General features: G+C 42.1%; 2 protein-coding genes across 2 annotated transcripts; both read right to left on the reverse strand.

The window, feature by feature from the left end:
- Window positions 1-64: 64 nt before the first annotated feature.
- On the reverse strand, window positions 65-10016 carry ranbp9 (RAN binding protein 9). The gene is made up of 14 exons (XM_088430051.1): window positions 9405-10016; window positions 6573-6684; window positions 6353-6405; window positions 5601-5768; window positions 5496-5518; window positions 4909-5093; window positions 3794-3906; window positions 3270-3378; window positions 2921-3075; window positions 2593-2725; window positions 2045-2163; window positions 1821-1972; window positions 1483-1594; window positions 65-1403 (listed from the first exon to the last, which is right to left on the reverse strand). The coding sequence occupies exons 1-14, from the start codon at window positions 9607-9609 to the stop codon at window positions 1273-1275; spliced, it is 1770 nt and encodes a 589-aa protein (XP_088286177.1). The 5' UTR covers window positions 9610-10016; the 3' UTR covers window positions 65-1272.
- Window positions 10017-10867: 851 nt separating this feature from the next.
- Window positions 10868-19577, reverse strand: retreg1 (reticulophagy regulator 1). The gene is made up of 9 exons (XM_088429884.1): window positions 19336-19577; window positions 17909-18012; window positions 17788-17818; window positions 14837-14954; window positions 14648-14732; window positions 13966-14088; window positions 13792-13862; window positions 13145-13262; window positions 10868-12860 (listed from the first exon to the last, which is right to left on the reverse strand). Exons 1-9 carry the CDS (start codon window positions 19518-19520, stop codon window positions 12442-12444), a joined length of 1254 nt encoding a protein of 417 aa, XP_088286010.1. The 5' UTR covers window positions 19521-19577; the 3' UTR covers window positions 10868-12441.
- Between the last annotated feature and the right edge of the window lie 169 nt (window positions 19578-19746).

A 19746-nucleotide genomic window follows, 5' to 3' on the forward strand; every position in this document is an offset into this window, starting at 1 on the left:
ATTCATCCCATCTCTGCACTTCCACGCAAGCCCCGATGTGCTGCTACCATCAAGTGGTCACATGTCCACAGGCTGGCGTCCTTTATTAGCATCACAAGTTGCCGTAAACTCAATGCAAGTAACAAGAAGAATCAGAATCATAACAACCATAATCTGCGCCATCCACACCTCGTAAACCTGCACCGACATAGAGCTAGGACCCCCCCGCCCCCCACCCCCGATCCTCCCTTGACCCCAGCACTAAATAAATGTATACAAAAAACAAAATGGAAACAGGAAGTGGAGGGGGGTGAGCTTACTGTAAAGATGTGTGTGTGTGTGTGTGTGTGTGTGTGTGTGTGGGGGGGGGATTCAAGATGGCGACGCAGGGCTGACTTCACATCTTTCAGTCAATCATGTGGACAGCTGTTGGAGGCCAGGGTGGGGGGGATTGAGGGGGCTGGTTCCTATTTACCACATAAAGGGAGGCGGTGTGAGCATATGTATAGTTGTGTGTGTGTGTGTACACACAGTAGTATGCAAAGGTTTTGGACCACCACACAATTTGTTTCGATAATATAACGTTTGTTTCATTTCACTTGAATTTCGAAAAATCTCAAGTAACCCCACTCTATAAAAATGTAATTGCCTGTTTATGCCACAAGAGGGTAGCAAAGCATTGCACAAAACTCCAACTCAATAAAATATGGCTGCAAAATCCTTGCAGATTTACAGTTTGGCATTTGTGAAATTATTTACGGATATTTTTTAAGAACAAAAACTTTGGCACCATCTTGTGTCATCCTGGGGTCAATGAGCTCTGTTAAAGTCACATGAGTTTTGTTTTTTTTTGTCAACAGCTTAGGGTTAAGGAACTATGTTTGAGAGGAGTTGAGGAGATTCGCTATGACCAAAACAATAAATTGAGCAAGCTCCATTATGGTGTGAAGGAACTACATGAAAGCAAGTTGAGATCCCACTACCTTGGTGAAAGGGACTATTTGAAGTGAGTTGAGGAATTTCATTTAGAGTGCTGTGGCACCATTTGGGGGCGTTTTGATACCCAGAAACAAGTGAGTGGAGACATCTCATTTTTGGCAAGAATAGCTCTTTGGTGCCTTCTTTTTGCGAAGGAGCCACTTTGGAGCAATTTGGGGCGTTTCAGTTAGCTGAAATGTTTTTTGGTGCCAAGTTTTCAAACACTGGCATTGGTTAAATCAAAAGCAAATCTGATGGTGGACTAAGACTTTTGTTCACTACTGCGTGCGCGTGTGTGTATGCGTTGGTGTGTGGCTAGTGCAGGTAATTGTCCACAGAGGCGAAGGCGCAGGAGCCGCTGCCCGTTCGCGCCATGATGGCGAGGCACTGGGCGGCCTGGCCCACCGCCTGGGCCAGGGGGGGCTGCTTGGGCAAGTTGTGCGTCTCTGTTGAGGCGATGAGACACAAGTCCGTCAAAATGTGGCCCCGCCCTAGCGAGGCTGTCGCCGAGGGGACGCCACCTACCGAGTATTGCACTGTTGAGTGTGGAGCACACGGGCTCCCTCTGGATGGCGTCCAGCTGGTAGCCCACCGGGCTGCTCCAGGGGTCCGAGTAGGCCAACAGGCTGAAGGCGTCCTACGAACGCGCACAAAACTTGATGAGTTCATGGAGATGGAGGACAAATCAGGTGAATGGACCTAAAATTGCACTTTTTCTTTTTAATATTGTTGATTATTTATGACTCTCATTTCCCTATTTTTCATTTTCCATACTTTAAATACCAGAAAATGTATTCCCAAACTAGTGTAGGAACACTGAAGTAATTTTTTTTTTTTCTTCTTTGTGACCAGCCCCCTCTCACCTTGAGCATCTTCTTGTTGGCAGAGTTCTTTCCGCACTCTCTCCGCAGATGCTCGCTCATGCTTTGCAGCTCCCGTCCAAAGTGGATCATCCTCTCGATGGCCGCCTGGCTGCCGCCGCACAGCTGGCGCTTAGCCTGAGCGGACTCCACCTCTACGAGCAAAGCAGGTATTACGTGCGAATGTGCGTGCGTGCGTGCGCGCACACGCCAAAAGACACACGTACCCATGTCCGCGTCGCAGTCGTCGGGCTCGCTGACGTGTTTGGAAGAACCGTTCAGGAAGCCGTTGGAGGACGACTCCGTCACGCCGTTGGTGAAGTGCTCCACCTCCATGTCCACGTCGCTGAAACGCACACGCAAAGCAATGCATCGGCGAATCAGACGCACAAAAGTGTATTTCTCACTAGTGCTACTACTATTATTTCAATGATGGATTACATCATTCACTCCCATTGACGGCTATAGACGTCAAAGATCCATTTTAACACGGCAGGCAGCAAATTAGTTTATCTATTGATTATTCGATTAATTGGACTTTTTGAGAGGGGAAGTCTCCCTAGGGATTTTATTTATATGAAAATTCCATGTGCCTTCTTTTGTTTACACTAAACACTACAGAAAAGGGATTACGTACATTAAAAACCTGGTTTGACACACACAAATGATCTGACACCCTCCCCAAAAAATGTAGGACTGGCAAAATGTTACAAACACAACACACATAAGAGCACACACCAACATCTTGTAAAAATGTTGCACAAGTGGCATCTACCTGTTCCCTGTGGTCTGGTTGCGATTCCCGTTCAAGCTGATGTCTGACCCTGGGGGGCAGGGCTTATGACTGTGAGGAGTGGAGCCATGGCTCTTATTGGATGTCACGCCATTACAGCAGTTACTGTCCACACCTGGAAGCATAGGGAGATGCCCGTTTGAAAAGGCCTTCTTGGAAGTTTTTTTCTCTTCATTTAATGGACAAAAGTGTTTTATATAATAAAAATCAAAGAGGGGGGGCAGTTCCTGAAAACAATCCAGTTCGTGACGCAAATAATTGTGTCACAGTATTCCAGCTGGTGGGGGAGTTGAAGTAGGTCAAAACGTACCCGTCAAGTAGGACTGCGAGCTGCTCGCTTTGTGGGCAGGGCTGCCAAAAGGCCGGGGGGAGCCGGGGTAACTGTCCTGAGATTTAGGGCTGCGACCCCCCAGACATCGCACCTCGCTGTCCGTCCCGTTCACCATCTCAATGAACTGTCTCACCCTGAACACGTGGCAAAAAAAATAAAAAAAAAATCACCGCATGCTCAAAATGATCTCTGTGACACTTCCGAGACATTCAAAAAAATGAAACAACAATTTGCTGATCATACAGCTACGTTCTATGATTGCAAACTGAGTGGTATCAATAAAAGAAATGGGATGCATGTTAAAATGCATCGTGAGCAAGATCTATACTTAAGCATGAAGAGCAGGTCCGGGTTCCTCTCCAGGAGGTTCGGGTAGAGCTGCTGAGTGGTCTCAATGGCTTCACCCATCCTGCCGGACAGCACCAGCTTTTGGATCTCTGCAAACCACCAACAAAAATTACACTCAGTGGTGGTGGCATCAATAATAATATCATCACATGACATGCAGGTATTATTTTGTCCACTTGGGGCCGCCATTCTCACACTAGTCTATGACTATAAATGCGTGTACCTTTAAAGACGCATTGTGGAGTTTAGAGTTGCCATTTACTGGTGTTACATGAATGTAGCACGCGCACTACGGTGTCACAAAGTGACCACACTTTAGAAGCATATGCCAACATATCCCACCTTATTGAAATTGAGTCGTTTTTCAAAATATTACACATTGTCACTTTAAAGGACAAAGCCTAGCCAGGTGACTGAGTCAACATATGAGTGTCAAATTTACAGCAGATGAGGCAGTTTGGGACGAGTGACAAGAAGTTCCATCCAAGCGGACGGTAGACTTACTCTGCCGGTTTTTGATGGAGGCCAGCTCCTCATGCACGGCCTGGTTGGTGGACTTGGCGAAGGCTTCGGCGGTGGCGCAGTAGCTGTGGTGTACCAGGTAGGATGCCACCATCCTGCGGGGACGACGGGACACCAGAAAAGAAGTGATCAAGTTAATAATCAAAGTTTGTAAAAGGCAGCTAGATTTTTTATTACCTGATCACGAGTAACATCATGTTTCATTTCTGACCAGTCTTCCAGATAAATTGCATCACTAATGACAATGAATGAATGACAAGAATGAATTTTTGGTAACTAAAGGTGCTTTTTACATGTAAATCGCTTAATCTGTTCCAAAACAAAACATGCTCCTAAACCATTTAAATGAATAATATGAATGAATTATAAACATGCATCAACGCCTGACCAAAAACCTGACCTAATAGTTATTAACAGTCAGCTTCAGCCACAAGTTTATTATTAGTATTGTTGTATTATTATTTATTTACTTCAAGTCACATTCAACCTTTGTAGATTTTTTTTTATTATTTTTAAATAGGGAGGATGGATTACTTGATAGAATAATCAATACGCTAATCAATTTAAAAAAGATTAAATAGTGACAGCCGTATCATTTCAAAACCATTGTTATGCGAAAGCGCTCATTCCTTATTGAGGAAAAAAAGTCAGAGGTGGCACGGCAGTTCTATGCTCAGGTCATTAAATTCAAGTTGAACCGCGTCACAACACACCCGGGTGACTCCGCATTGGCAGCTTGATAACTTCCTGCTTTAAATCCGAGGCCGGGGCGAGACTGGAGAACAGCAGGCCCAACAAATGCAGATTAAATCCAGGCAGGGCAAGTAATCATTGCGACACAAAGCGATAATCCCATCAGGGCACGGGCGGAACATAGACATTCACACACAATGGAGAACGGAGACATGGCGATGGAGGCAAGCGATAGATCATTTTCTATTTTGCCATACTTTGTGATATGAGGAAAAAGATTTACAAGTTTTCCGAGATAAGAGCCATCGCTCGATTGATCTTTTACTCAAAATGAAATATTACCCTCAGTTGCTGGTTATCTGCCTCCTTGACTTCTATTATTCGGGATAAAATGTTGCTCTTACTTCTGGATCATGGACTGCCACTCCCCCTCACGTTCGCCGATGGGGAAGCGATCGATCTGCGCTTGGATCTTGGTCCTCCATTCGCGCATGTAGTCCTCGATGTCAAAGACAAACGGGTGTTGGCCAAAGTTGGCGTCCACAACCTCGCCTGGAGTCTGAAGGCCCACTGTTGGGTACAAGTTGGGCTGCGGGAGAAAACAAGTCAAAATCAAGTCGGGACTCAAACTGCAACCTTGCCTCTATGAGTAAAGTTCACTTTGAGTTGAGGAAAAAGTAACCATACCAGTTAAATAATATAAATATAGAATCATAATGACAGACAGGCAGAGAGTGTGTGTACAGTATTTAAAGACGCAAAGCAGCATGTCTAAAATTAACTGCTGCTACTTAATATAGAATATCTTCTAACTCTGCTATGTACATCTGGATATATATTTCATTTCAGTGGCCCAGTACTGATAAGAAATGACCACAATAAGAATATTGATAGATAAGACATCCATATATTACAAAGCACTTGACTTGTGAAATGAATTAACTTCGCACACGTCATAATTTGGAAAAGGGAGGCAAAGGCGAGGACTTACCGGAAGGTCTGTGAAGGCGATTCCTGCAGAACAACAAACAGAGTCAGCGCGACAAATCAGTGTGCAGAAAAAAAAAAGAAAAAAAATCAATAAAATCCTTCTTACCGAGGCTGTGTCCGTTCTTGGTGTAGAAGCAGGTGTTGTTGATGAGATTGACGCAGCAGCCAATCACATCGCCCGTCGTGAAGGTGGGCCCGTACGGCTGCCCGGTACCGGATGAGCAGAAGGAGTGTCCGTCGTCACCGTGGTAACCATAAGAGTGCTTGTCCCAACCTTGTAAAAGCACGTTGGACAAGGACAAAATCAAGCATCTCATTTGTTTTGATTGTTAAAAGAAAAGTTCTGTGGGTCGTGAAAATGTTGGCCTCCAAATTAGAGAGAATCATTCACTATTTCAACCATTAGTACATATGGCATTGTAAAACAATTATTTATACATTATATACAGTACTGTATTTTTAGGACACGTCTCACTGGCTTTAAAAGCAGGAAACGGGCGTGCGGAGCGGAGTTTCTCTCCGAATCACAGAACGACTCATAGAAGACATGCGTTGGCCAATGAAAAGAAAGTGTTGTCACTGGAAAAAACAGGGGCTGAAAAAAGATTCATACTGCACTGACCCGAACCAGTTTGTGAAGTTTGAATTTAAGTTTGGGAATCCAAGGGAAGAACAACACACCGGCGATACACAAGTGCACGCCCAATACGAGAGTCGTGCCAAGACGTCGCGCAAAAAAGTTGACAATTAATCCGCTGTGCGTTTTCACACGCTGTGCGGAAACCGCTAAAGCTAAGCTAATGACGTCAGTTAGTCACACGTGCGCTCAAGTGCTTGGGTGTGGCGGTGTCGTCTTACCGGGCAGCCGGTTCATGTTGACTCCCTGAGCAGAGAGGCCAATGCCCATGTACCTGACAACACACATATCATCAAACATTTCCCATTTCCAACCACTGACAAGGATAACATACAACACGAAATTGCCGATCCCAATTTTGCACAGCTAGTAAGCAGCTCATTTTGAAGAGGCTAAATTGGACTTGTAGTCTTGAGCGCCCCGTTTTTATCTTCTTCTTACCCGTCACGGCCTTTGCTGATGATCTTGACCTCAAAGTAGTAGACGCCGCACGCCGCTGGAATGGGATGCGTGGCCCGCACGGACGCCGCGTCCTTTGGGGTCTTCCCGTGTCCTTGAGAAAACACATTCAAAACACTTCATATTTTCAGGTTTGCCCTTGATCATAGATTGCTCGATTTGGGAGTGATTTAAAAACGGAATAAAAAAATTGTTAACAATTCATCGAGAACTCGTTCATTTTAAATCGACATTTTGGATGATCCATCGTTGCGAGACCTGCTGTAAAATCGTCAGAATCTAGTAATCCATGACTCTGTTTGCATATTTAGATTATGCTTCTCAATGAAAGGAATCACACACCTGTTATAGAGCTGCAACAATCAATATTTTTTGATCATTAATTAATGGATGAGACCTAGAGTAAACGAGGCCGAATCCTTGGAAGTTCAGCCTCTAAACAGTACATAACTGGTGTCTTGTAAACTTCTACATAAGCAGAATGATTTCTGTTGAACGAAGACAAATATATGTACATATATGCTTTTACTTTGAGAAAAATTACATTTGTTTTTTTTCTCTTGTTTTCTGGCATTTTATGGACCTAACCAGTAGCCGAATCTTTGTTTTGAATGACTTTTGCACTGTCAATTTGAAATGTCCTATTTTTAACAAAAACAAATGAAAATTAAATCATGTTGTTTAATTGATGCATTAAAATAATCGTCAGCCCTTATCTATTATTGGACCAAAACAAAGCCAAAATGTGGAAATAGAATTGCCATCCATTCCATAATGAATGTGATTGAAATTTTTCAATCAGTATTCGCTACATAACAAAATCATTCGCAGTTTTCTTTTTTTAAACTAAGGGTGAATCAGTAGAAAACAACAACGCAAGTTATTAGCAATGTGTGATGCAAAAAGAAAAAAAAAGATCTATACCAGATCCTTACAGGTGTCCAACCAAAGACGGTTCTCAGATCAAAAATAGTGCGTAGTTGTTTTTCCACAAAAACCTCATGTTGCTAAAATGATTTATTTGTAAAGCAGGTTGCCCATATTTAGAGATCAGTGCCTTCAGTGTTGTACCTCTTTATACGACACACACATATATACATGGCTCGGATAACAACCAATCACAACTCATCTTATGAACGCCATAAAACCAAACTCGGAAATCCAGTGATTGGTCATTAACTGATTGATCCAAGTAGTTGATTTCACAGCTTCTTTCATACTCTAAAAACGCAATATTCGTCGGAAGGCAACGTGTCGGCTCGTGAGTTTTATAGAAAGTTTTCTTGTGAAGAAAATGTTGTCTTGACTTCCACTTTAATAGCAAGAAGCAGAGTAAGTCCCCAACTAACCGTCAAGAAGGTAATATTCTCTGTCTACTCTATACAGAGAGCAAGACATATAGACATGTCAAGCTAGATGGACAGACAGCCAGATAGACAGATGGACTGGCAGCTGTATAGCTAGATACAAATGTGTGGCCAGATGACGCTATGTAGATAGGCACGGGATGCAAAAAAAGTCTACACACCCCGATTTGCATGCCACATTTGTGTTAGACCAGGACTAAGATACTTTTTGATTAATATGAAGGGGGAAGAGTTTCATTTCAGAAATAATATATTTGCACAAGTTATGTTTGTCGATATTACACAGGGAATGATTTTAATTTATGTGGACGCTGATCATATGAATTATTTCTCACATGAATGAGGAGATGGTGAGCTTTATTTAGATTATGCCCATGGGCTACTCCTTTGGTGCCTCCGGTGTTGTTAAGTTTTCCAGGAGGATTCTCAGTTTAAATCTTCAATCCGAATGCATTGACCTCAAACTTCTATCCACCAATTAATCAAATAAATTCATTGAGTTCATTTACCAGTTATTTTTAACTCTTTTGTATCGTGTGCGATTAAAAAATCTGCAATATTACACAAGAGGAATTGAGGTTTGCTCGCACCAGCATTGTAAACTGATTCACTCACCGTTTCAGTCATCATTTCCTCAAAGTAAAATCAAATGTCTTATTTTGATTAAACACAAAAGATAAACAGCTCTCACTGAGGACTTTGAAAATCATAATAATTACTGTTGAGAGGCTAACATTTTAAAGTTAAACAAAGATTTGATTCGTCGATTTAAAATTGTCGTTGGCAAATGATCGATTATTTTGACAGCTCTATTGATTAGTTATGTAAATTAGAGATTTTACAATATCTCCTTTTTAATCTCTTAAAATACATTAAATACATACAGGAAAGGGGCATTTATACAAAAATGTACAGTTAAGTAGAGCTACAATTTGATTGTACATATATGATTTCAATAATTAAGGCAAATGGCCACATCGTGACACACTGACATAAACATGTAAATTTGACCTTTTCTTCTAGCGTTGCAGTGTTCTTTTTTAGGCCATTCTGACTGCATTTCCTGCCAGTTAGCCCGTGATGCTACACAATTAGCCCAAGAAGAAAAAAAATGCAGCATTAGGTTGAGGGCGTTAAAGCTAACGTCTCGCGGAAAATGTGACGGTTACTTGGATGATTTTCCCCCGACGACTTGTAAAGTGCTGATTGGAGTTTTTGCTACGATATGGGGGCTAGGCAGCCCGTAGGTGACAGTGAAAAGCGATCAGCAAGATGTCCTCTCGAGCTAAACTAGCCTAGCCACTTTGTTTTTAGCCTCGTCGCCTAAACGGGCATCTGGCTTTCATCATCCCGTCCTGGGCTCCAGTCGGACAAACAGCCAGCCAGGCAGCCTGGATGGCCCCCATCTCCACTAAAGAGGGGACGGCGCGGGCGAACGAGTAGTTACCTTTATAATGCACGCGGAGGTTGTTCTGCGATAGCCCGATGTAGCTGAACTTGTCCTTGGGGCTCCAGGAGCGAGGCAGCGGCGTCTCGCTCTCGTTGACGGCGGGGTAGAGGCGTCGCAGGCGCTGGCTCAGCTCCTTCTCCTGCTCGTTGAGCGTCGGGTCTCCGTGGACGACCACCGACATGAGGAAGCCGCTGCCGGACATGCTCGTTGATGCGCTCGGGTGGCTTGTCGGGGACAAGCCCAAGCCTCCGGTGTCCGTCAGTGTCAAGTTAAGGCGGGCGAGGGCAAGCGAGAACGGGCTAAAGTTGGCCCAGAAGCAGCAGCCGCTTCTCGGCTGCTCTTTAGCCGAGCGGCTAGCGCCTTTAGCTCGGCTGCCTCCACCGAAAAGGCAAAGTGTTCAGCTGGACATGGGCCGACCCGAAGGCAGACGCGACGGCGAAACGGCCAAGGCAGACCTGCTTTGGCCTGTCGCGGTGGCAGAGGGGGGCGACAAGCGGTGGGAAAAGCAAAAATACAACCAAACAGTTCCAAGGTTCCGTCGAACTGGAGGCGAGCAGAAAAGTCCGATAATGAGCTCGCGCAGCACAGATCTTTTGTTTGTCGTCGGAGCCCGATCCGCGCTTGTGATTGGCCGACGGAGTCCGAGCCTCGCTCGCGATTGGGTGATGTACGCCTCACTTACTTCCGGGGTTGAAGAGCGGAGTAAACACAAGAGTTAAATAAAAAAAAATAATAATAAAATAAAAACGCGCACACACACAAAACTAACTCACACGTCATCATCTGAGTCGTCATTGACTGTAATGGTCTTTTTGACGACATAACCCGAAAAACCCGAACCTCGGAGAAACACTTGCAGTGATTTAGATTAACTGTCCAGCGATTAAATTATGTAAACATTGTATACAAAACGACAAAAACATTGGAAAAATAAAAAAATAAATAAAAAGCTAAACTTGAATAGGAAAGCAATGACAAAGACATGTTGTTTCTTCCTAAAGGTGCTCCCCAAACCTATATTAATTAGCATAATCATGTCAGAACTTTACATTTATCTTAAAAAAGCTTTAGTCATATCTATCTATCTTTATCATTAGCTGCTAGTTGTCTGTCTGTCCATGATCCATCATGGAGAAAGTACGTAAGTAATTGCTAGGTATAAATAATTGATTGGTTGGTTTGAAGAGATTGTGTGTGTTTTTAAGAAACCACCGCACCCAAGGAAGAAAAACCTACAGAAGAAGACAGAAGGTGTGATCGATGCAAGAGCATTTGCAGGCATATTCATGCTGGCCCGTGACCGAGGCTTCAGTTTTTCAGAAACTATTTTGGAATATCCAATTCAGGAAAATTAAAAAACAAAAATACTATTTTACTTATAAATGAGCATCAAACCAAAGGAGGCTCGGCAAAGGGATATAAAATTTTCCACCTCAAAAGTGGAAATCCAACCAGCGAGCTTGCATTGCACTGTAACATTTTATTAACATAAATTTATGTTACACAAATACAATGATGCATGTCAAACAGGAAATGTCAGACAAGCAAAAGGCAACAGAGGACATTTATCAAAAACAATTTTGTTTAGTAAAGGTTGACCAATTCTGATCAAAAATGGATGTAAAGCAGCATATATTTAGGCACTGTTGAACTTATACAACAAATACTTGTCATTTCGCCGAATCATCATAGAAAATCACACGATTCTCACAAGGACACGATGATCCACTCACGTTTAGTGATTTCAGTATAAAACAGACAAGGTGCTTTTTTTTCAGTTCGTTAAGGTGCGTGAATATGGGGAAAGCGTTTAGCATTTTTTTTTTATTTCACAAAAGCACGAGGTAACAATCGTAACAAATGAAGAAGTTATAAAATGTCTAGAAAGAACAGAGTAAAAAAAAAAAATCAAGCTTGAAATAACTTAAAAAATAATGAAAAAAAATCTGATTAAAGCAATCCGCAGCTACACATTGTCACATCAAAACTGACTGGAATTATTTGTGCTGGATTTTTCTTTTCTTTGCACATTCATTCCGCTCATCTTAAGATGTAACCATTATACCAAGATATTATCACAAACCAAATTGTCGTAATGCGGTAACGCCAAAATGTATGCAGTCTCAAGTCTGTCTTCAATATCTGATTTTGAGCCACTAACAACCACAAAAAGTTTAACTTTTCAACTGACTGATTTTCCGATTATGTGAAATCCTTCAAGACGTTGATTTCAGTAGTGTGTTGAGTTTGGAGAGCTCCAACTTATGAGTTTGTCCACTTTTAAGCACCGATCTCAGCATTCACCTTTTTCAAAACGACAGTTAAAACAAAAAAAAAAAATTGCAAAGCACCTGCACCAAAAAAGCAAGCACAAAGCCACAAATGAATAGTCATACGGTGATGCCTTGAGATACAAGCGACATGACTTTTTCAAGGTAAGAGCTGTAGAAAATTTTTGTGGACTGCAAGCTGAGATTCAAGCGCTGTACCATGGCAAAACTGACTCTCAAACTAAAGAAAAAAGAAATCACAAATCGTGTATTTTATACACTAACTTAAAATCCGCCGTTACTAGCCCAATGCTAATATATAGAAGAAAAGGTCATAGACATGCTAATAATTAGCATCAGTTGCAAGTTCGCTATCTTAATGTTAACACATGATAAACCGCCATAGATGTGCAAATTATTAGCACTGATTGTACTGTATGGAAAATGTGTTTGCTAGCTTAATGCTAACGCATAATGGAAAACGCCACAGGTGTGCCAACGATTAGCATCGACAGTTACAGCGTTCTAACCCTTTATGCAACGGATATTTGAACACAAATGGTGAAGCAGCACATTTTTTATCCTCTGCGAAAAGCAACTGATATTATTGTTGCCACTTGTAAATTGACGACGGCGCCCAACTCGACTAACTCAGGAAGTTGTGGCGACTCGTAAGTCAACATGGCGCTGTATGAGCAAAATGAGTTACGAGTTTGGTCACGGAACGAATTCAACTCGTAAGTCGCGACTGGCCGTCCAACGAATCAGTGACGTCTCAGAAGTTTGGCGAAGAACCCGGGGGGTTTGTCTCCGTGTTCTTCGGAGGCAGTCTTGACTCCGCCCCCTCCCAAGAGGTCCAGTTCCGCCCCCAGCTGGTCCAGCTCTGCCTGGTCCAGCAACTCAAAGTCGTCGGCATCGCTGTCCGACTCCTCGGTTGGGTTCGGGAGTGCGCAACCCACAACCGCCTCCACCTGCTGCTGGACGGCGGCGGTCATGGCTGACAGGACGGCGTTCTGGACCAGGTCCAGGGCAAAACCAGCCTCGGAGGAGGAAGTGGCACGGTTGCTCCTGATTGGCTGGGGAAGGCCGAAGTCATCGTCGTCCTCGCCGTTGGTGGTGGCGCCGTTGTCCACGGAGGGGAAGTCATGGAGACCCCCAGAGAACACCTCCTCTCTGTCCAGGTCTGGAGGAGTAGGGTCAAAGGTCAAACTGTGAAGCCATCATGAAGCTATAATACTATTTAAACTATTTATAAGGACTTTCCACACGTTTTATACTCACTTGTTCAGCTAAAAACATTGCAAGTTTGTTTTTCTTTTTAAATTAAGAGCAAATCAATTGGAACATGAAGCACCCGATTGCTTAATTGTGTAATAGAGTGACTCCTTTGCACAATGGTGCATTGCTTTATTTGCATTATTTTTTGTGTTGTTAACTTAAGAATCACTGAAGTTGATTTCAGGTCACCTTCAGAGTTCTCCGTCTGCGGCGTGTTCTCCTCCGATAGGTTCAAGTTATCCGTCCACGTCACCTCCGAAACCGATGTGTCCGACACGGACAAGTCCTTGCACGCCGCCGAGTCCAACTGAAAAGTACAAAGCAAAATTTTATGCTGCATCTTTTCATGCATTCGTACATACGACAAATGAACATATTTGCTAACATTTAGTCAATTAATATTCATTAAAGTGAAAATACTGATCATGTTAATGAGTTCCAACAATTATTATTAAAAATGATTTAACAAGGTAGTAAACATAAGTATATGCAACACTTTAGTTCTATAAAATTTCTAGTGTTTCCATTTTCAAATAGATCCATTTCACAACAACATAGCAATAAGGAATGCTTTCATTAGCTTATTGCTAACACCTAATGGAACACGACCTAGAAGGCTAACGATTAGCATCAACAGTCACGGTTATAATGCTGTAAACAATGAATAATTGAAAAACGAGTAGGTGAAGATATTGTTACACCTGAATAAATCGCGAGAAGAATTTATTTAGCGCATCAAATAATGACGCAAAAACCTTATTTTCTTGACGAGGTTACGCTAATCATGTTATGCTAATGATATTACGCTACACTAACTAGATGGAACATGCGCCTACCTTGGGAAACATGGACGAGAGGTCCGACTCCACAGACTCCTTCTCAAACCGAGCCTTCAGTTTTCTTCTCTCTGCAGGACCCCGCAAGAACGCAACATTCCAGTCCACCACCCAATAGACCGCAAGCTAACAAACTAGCACGCATGCTATTAGTTTTAAATGTGATGTCATCACCGTGATCCTCTTTTATCTTTCGCAGCAACGCCGCCACGCCAAAGTCCAGTTTTTGCAAAACCGGCTTCAGCCACAAAGACGCCTCTGGAGAAGACAAGACAGGCCACAGGAAGACCCACAGCACTGAAAAACAAAAGTGAATTTTTGATCGAGTCATTGTTAAAAATAAAAATTGTCGAAATCTTCAAAATTTCATCCTTTTGGCCTTTCTGTGTGGAGTTTTCATGCTGTCCCCGAGCCCACGTGGAGTCCAGCTTCCTCCGACCTTCCAAAACATCCACGGCAGGTGAATTGGACCCTCTAAATTGTCATGAGGTGTGATTGGGTGTGTGATTGGTTGTTTGTCTCTGCGTGCCATGCGATTGGCTGGCAACCAGTTCAAGGTGTCCTCCGCCTACTGCCCATAGTCAGCTGGGATAGGTACCAGCAGGCATGCGACCCTAAGGAGGATAAGCGGCTACAAAAAATGGATGGCGTTGTAGTGGTTGTGGCTATTATACTGCCCCCGGTGGCCACAGGGAGAAGTAAAATAAACTGAATTGAATCAGGAAATCAAGATGTAAAAAGTTCATTATTTACATTCTGTTTCCTGAAGTCATTGCAATGTTTTCATTAAGCGCAAACATCCAAAGTACAATTTTATACACTGCAATTAAACTTTGCGGGGTTGAGGGTCACTCACCGAGAAAGTAGGAGATGACGATCCCTGGAATGTAGCGTCCGAGGACAGCAAAGAAAGTGCAGAAGCTGCACACCAGTAAACAGAACTGAAGAAGGGAACGGAGATCATGTGGGATGCTTATCACCAACATCACTGCCAACATCATCATCATCATTATCCTGATGAAGATGGAGCAAGAAACATTCTCACCTTGCCAGGGTTCTGCTGCTTAAAGGCCGACGTCTCCTGCAGGAAGAGCCTCAGAGAACCGCTCAGGTGCAGGTCTGAGCCCGAGTCTGGGTCCGGGTCCGAGTCCGTCATCTTGCAGCTGAAAGGTAGCCGGCGTGACGCTCGTTCAGTCTCGTGTGCAATTGCACATTGCCTTGAGTTCTAAAGTCAGCTCAATTGTGTTTTGAAGTGAAACAGTTCATGTATCACTAATGTATCACTAATTAATTTAAATAATTAATCATAGTGGGAACTAAATTGTCCAAATCCAGGGTTACAAAGCATATTAACAGGCTTACTGCAAGCCATTTAATGCCGTGACAGAATCTGTAACATTTTTCTTTTCAAATTAAGAGCAAATTAATTAGAACATGAAGCAATATATTGCCAAAGGTGTTCACGGACGCGCTTTGTCATTGGTGACGCAATTTTCCGGCGGTCCGGCCAAATAGACAACATATGATGTTACCAGTCCTAACAAAACACAGTGATTGCGCAATGCGAGCTCAATGAAAACTAGCGTTTGCCTAAAATACTGAAAAAATAAATCGCAGACAATCTAACCACACACATTTGATCGAAGTCACCAATTTCTCGCGATTGCGCCATAATTCAAGGAAAAAACAAACAAACATCCATGTGACTCACGATACCATGTAAGAAATTCTCCTGGTTTTGAACTCATACCTCAGTCCTGCTCAACGGGCACAAGGGGACAGCCTGACGAAAGGTCCAAATCAAAACAAGAAAAAAAAAAAAACCTAATACCGATATTCCGTACGGTAGAGTGCGCGTGTTCGAATCCCGGCTGCGGCGCGACGTGTGTTTACTCTGAATGAAGTCCGACTCGCCTATTTGAAGGCGGGCACGCTAAAAATAACAAAAGTCACACTGCTCGGTGACGAAGGCCGACAGCGGGGACGGCACACACACGTGCAGGCGCACGAACACACAGAAACACAAAATACAACCACACACACACAAACAAAAATACAAACATTCACACACACAAACACACACATTTTGAAATGAAATTCCACATAAACAGACACAAGTAAACACACAGTCAACTAAACAAAAAAACAACAAAAAAACAAAAACAAACGCACAAAAAAAGTGAAACCCCAGAATATGAGCGCCATCATTTCAAAAAACAAAAAATACACACACAAACACAGGTCACACTAACATATGCTCACACTAACACACTTTTACACACATACACTGAGACACCCATACATACAATAAATTAATTAAAAAATGACACATTTATTTACACAACCACACACAAATCCACACACACAAATAGTCCCAAAATTTCAAAAACACACATCCAGACACACACATTTCCACAAATATACATTGACACACACACACACACGCACGGCACCACTTACATGTAACATATTTTTAGTCCTCCAAGCTACCTGATTATTATTACGCAACATTGTTTTTCTTAAACATTCAAATATCAACATATTTTTTGAACTTGCGATGACATTGTTTCCTTGTTTATTTGCTTTACAGTAGCTGCCTCGCATCCAATCAGAAAGCTGGATGAGATACACACCCCCTCCCCGGCCGGCCACCTGATTGGTCGGACCTCCAGGCTGTGAAAAGACCACCCGGATGTGAGGAAACAGCTGAGTCACGCGCACGCACGCACGCTCACGCATGACGTTCGGGTTTCACAAGTATTGGGACACTTGAGCTTTTCTTGTGGGAACACTCAACGATCTTTCCTCGAAGACCGCAACATCTCGCTGGGGGGGCACAAGATGTTTGTGCGCTTGCTTACTACGCACCCGTGCTTTCCCGTGTTGCCTTGGCAACAGGCCTTGATTGACAGCCACCAGAGGCTCACATGATGTTTGTATGCTTGTGCTAGTGTGAAACACACACACATACTTTCACACACATTCATTCACATACACATACAGTGAGTAGACTGACACACACATATGTTCACACACCCACACACGCATGCACGCACACACACATATACACACACGCAATTAAGTAGGTGACATTTAGGTGTGTGTGTGTAAGCAAAGGTGTCAGCTGTCAGCAGCTCTAATCTCCCACAATCCATTGCATGATAGCACCCGTCAGTCACATGACGCCAGACGGACAGACACAGGTGACAAAACACGAGCAACATGACAGCAAAAGGAATGACGGCCACGTGGAGGACAGAGGGATGGACATATGGACGGATGGACAGACAGACAGACAGACAGACAGACAGACAGACAGACAGATAGATAGATAGATAGATAGATAGATAGATAGATAGATAGATAGATATGCTAGCTCATTAGCTAGCTAGCAAGCTATCTATGATAGATAGCTAGCTATCTAGCTAGCTAGCTAGCTAGAGATAGAGATAGAGATAGAGATAGAGATAGAGATAGAGATAGATAGATAGATAGATAGATAGATAGATAGATAGATAGATAGATAGATAGATAGATAGATAGATAGATAGATAGAATTACAATTATATTTGAAAATACGGGTGTGTCTTTTGTTCATTAAAAACAAAATACATATGGTCATATATTCTTTATCCTCTGCAAAGAATAGCAGCTCCCTGAGTAGAGATGGTTAAGCTGCCCCCAAGTGGTCAAGGTGTGCACAAACTAAAATGGATGGCAGAATGTCCACTGAAGTGAAGTAAAAAACAATGGGAGTAAAAATGCTGAATTACTTCATAGCATTTCATTACATCATTACTACATTTTTAGTGCGATATTGGAGTTCCTGTTAAAAATATGTTACAAATATTTGGGGGAGAACCTGGAACAGATTCATAACTTTTCTAGTAATTATAATAATTTAAGATTTGAGAGTTTTGAGTTTATGAAGCATGTGTATCTCCTTTTTTTTTTAGTTTGCAATTGTGAGTAAAAAAGCATGTAGAATTTTCTTACCTTACTATAGGGCTGCACGATGCACCTTCCCCTGCAAAAAAAAAAAAAAACACAGCAGAAATTCCTCATCTGACTTTTGAAACAAGCTGGATGAAATAATTCAGTTTGATTTCACTTTGACCTTTGCTACTGGAGCCAATCACATCCTTGACTCTCGCCATAACAATCACCAGAAGCAGGACAGCAACCAGGCAGTATGGTCGCAACGCGCTGTGGGCCAACAACCTGCACGGGATATATTAGTGTACTGGGTTCCTTGAGATTTGAGTGCAAGCTGTCCTGTTAACGTACTTGTATCTCAAATCTTAGGTTAATTTTCCTCATTGAAATGAATGGAAAATACCTGTTCACGTTCCAAGGCCACATCCCCCCAAAATATTTATCGTAACATGTTTTTAATAATAAAAAAATGCTATTTTATTTAAAAAAAAACAGAATGAGATAATCAAACAAAATGTAAAGAATTATAGGTTTTGTTTTATCTCGGTCTGCTTTTTTTTGTCGTTTAACCCTTGTGCAATATTTACTTCCACGTCATTCCAGCAGTATTTTAGCCAAGGTATGGTACACTCATACTGGTGTGATAACAAAGTGGTGTGCCATGTTGAACTTTAACATGTCAAAATCTAGGTGAAATTTCAGCTCCCTGGTGTCTTTTTTTAGTTTTTTCTCTTGCGAAATGCCTTTGATGTAAAGGTCAAAGAATTGGACAAAATACTGCACAGGGTTCAAGTTTGCATCAAAGTTTTTTTTTTATTTCCTTTTAACGTGTTAGTGTTTTGCTTCTTTTTTTTTGCAACTGTTTTAATAAGGCAAGTTGAATGACTCTAAGTATCATGAATCTGATTGGACAATTGTAACGTGTTAAATTGGTTGTTAAATTGTTTGCAACTAGTCCTACGTGACTCCAGTTTATATTTTATGTGTTATATATTATATATTATATATATTATATATTATATTAAATGGTGTTATGTTAAATTATTATGTTAAATATTCATTTTATTTAATGTTAAATTCTTTTCTTGTACTGTATTTTATGGTATGTATACACATATATATATATATATATATATATATATATATATATATATATATATATATATATATATATATATATATATATATACATACAAGTATGTATGTAGAGATATAGGCCTTTTATTCTATTGTATTCTTCTATAAATGAGCCATGATTGTTATTCAATTATAAGGCATTAACTAGTCTTTTCTCAACGTCAGACGCACTCAGTTTTTCATTCCGATTTAACTACGCCCCTTATGTTTTTTTTTTGTTCATGTTCATAAAATATTTACACATCTTTCATATTTTATACATACTGTATGTCCATTTAAAAGGTTTTTCAAAGGCCAGGAATGAAAAGTGTGACGAAGCATAAATGGTATGATGAAAAATAAACACATCGCTTTTTAACGATTATTTCTAAAATGCCAAAAAAAACTGGGGGGAAAATGGACCAACAGCTCGTGTAGAGGTGATGTTGTTTTTGTTGAATGCATGCGTCATGTTCATGCTGCTCGACTTACCAGATCGCCGCGTTTGCTGATGCAAACAAGGCAAAAGTCCTGCACGCTCTCCGCTCCCAGTCCACCAGGCCGGCCAGGAGACCCCCGGCGGGGCGGCAGGGGGTCGCCCCCTCCCTGGCTGGTAGGTCCGGGGGCGCCTCCCCCACGCCGCCGCCCGAGCTTCCAGCTTCCCGGTTTCCCAGCATCACAACTCCTCCGCCCGCCGCCCAGACGAAATCCTCCGGCGTCTATTCAGCGTCTGCGTCAAGCACAATTAACTACGACTCGTTTTCCGGTAGTGGCTTTTCAAAATACATTCCACGTGATCAGTACCGGAAGTTACAAAGTTTCAACTCTTTTACATGTAATGCTCGGCGTTAAATTATTATCATGGCCAGTTAGAGACTATAAAAATGGTGTGGACCATTCGTT

The sequence above is a fragment of the Hippichthys cyanospilos genome, chromosome 12 (genome assembly GCF_059441005.1).
Source record: "Hippichthys cyanospilos isolate Australia breed blue-spotted pipefish chromosome 12, RoL_Hcya_1.0, whole genome shotgun sequence".
Classification (NCBI taxonomy): Eukaryota; Metazoa; Chordata; class Actinopteri; order Syngnathiformes; family Syngnathidae; genus Hippichthys; species Hippichthys cyanospilos.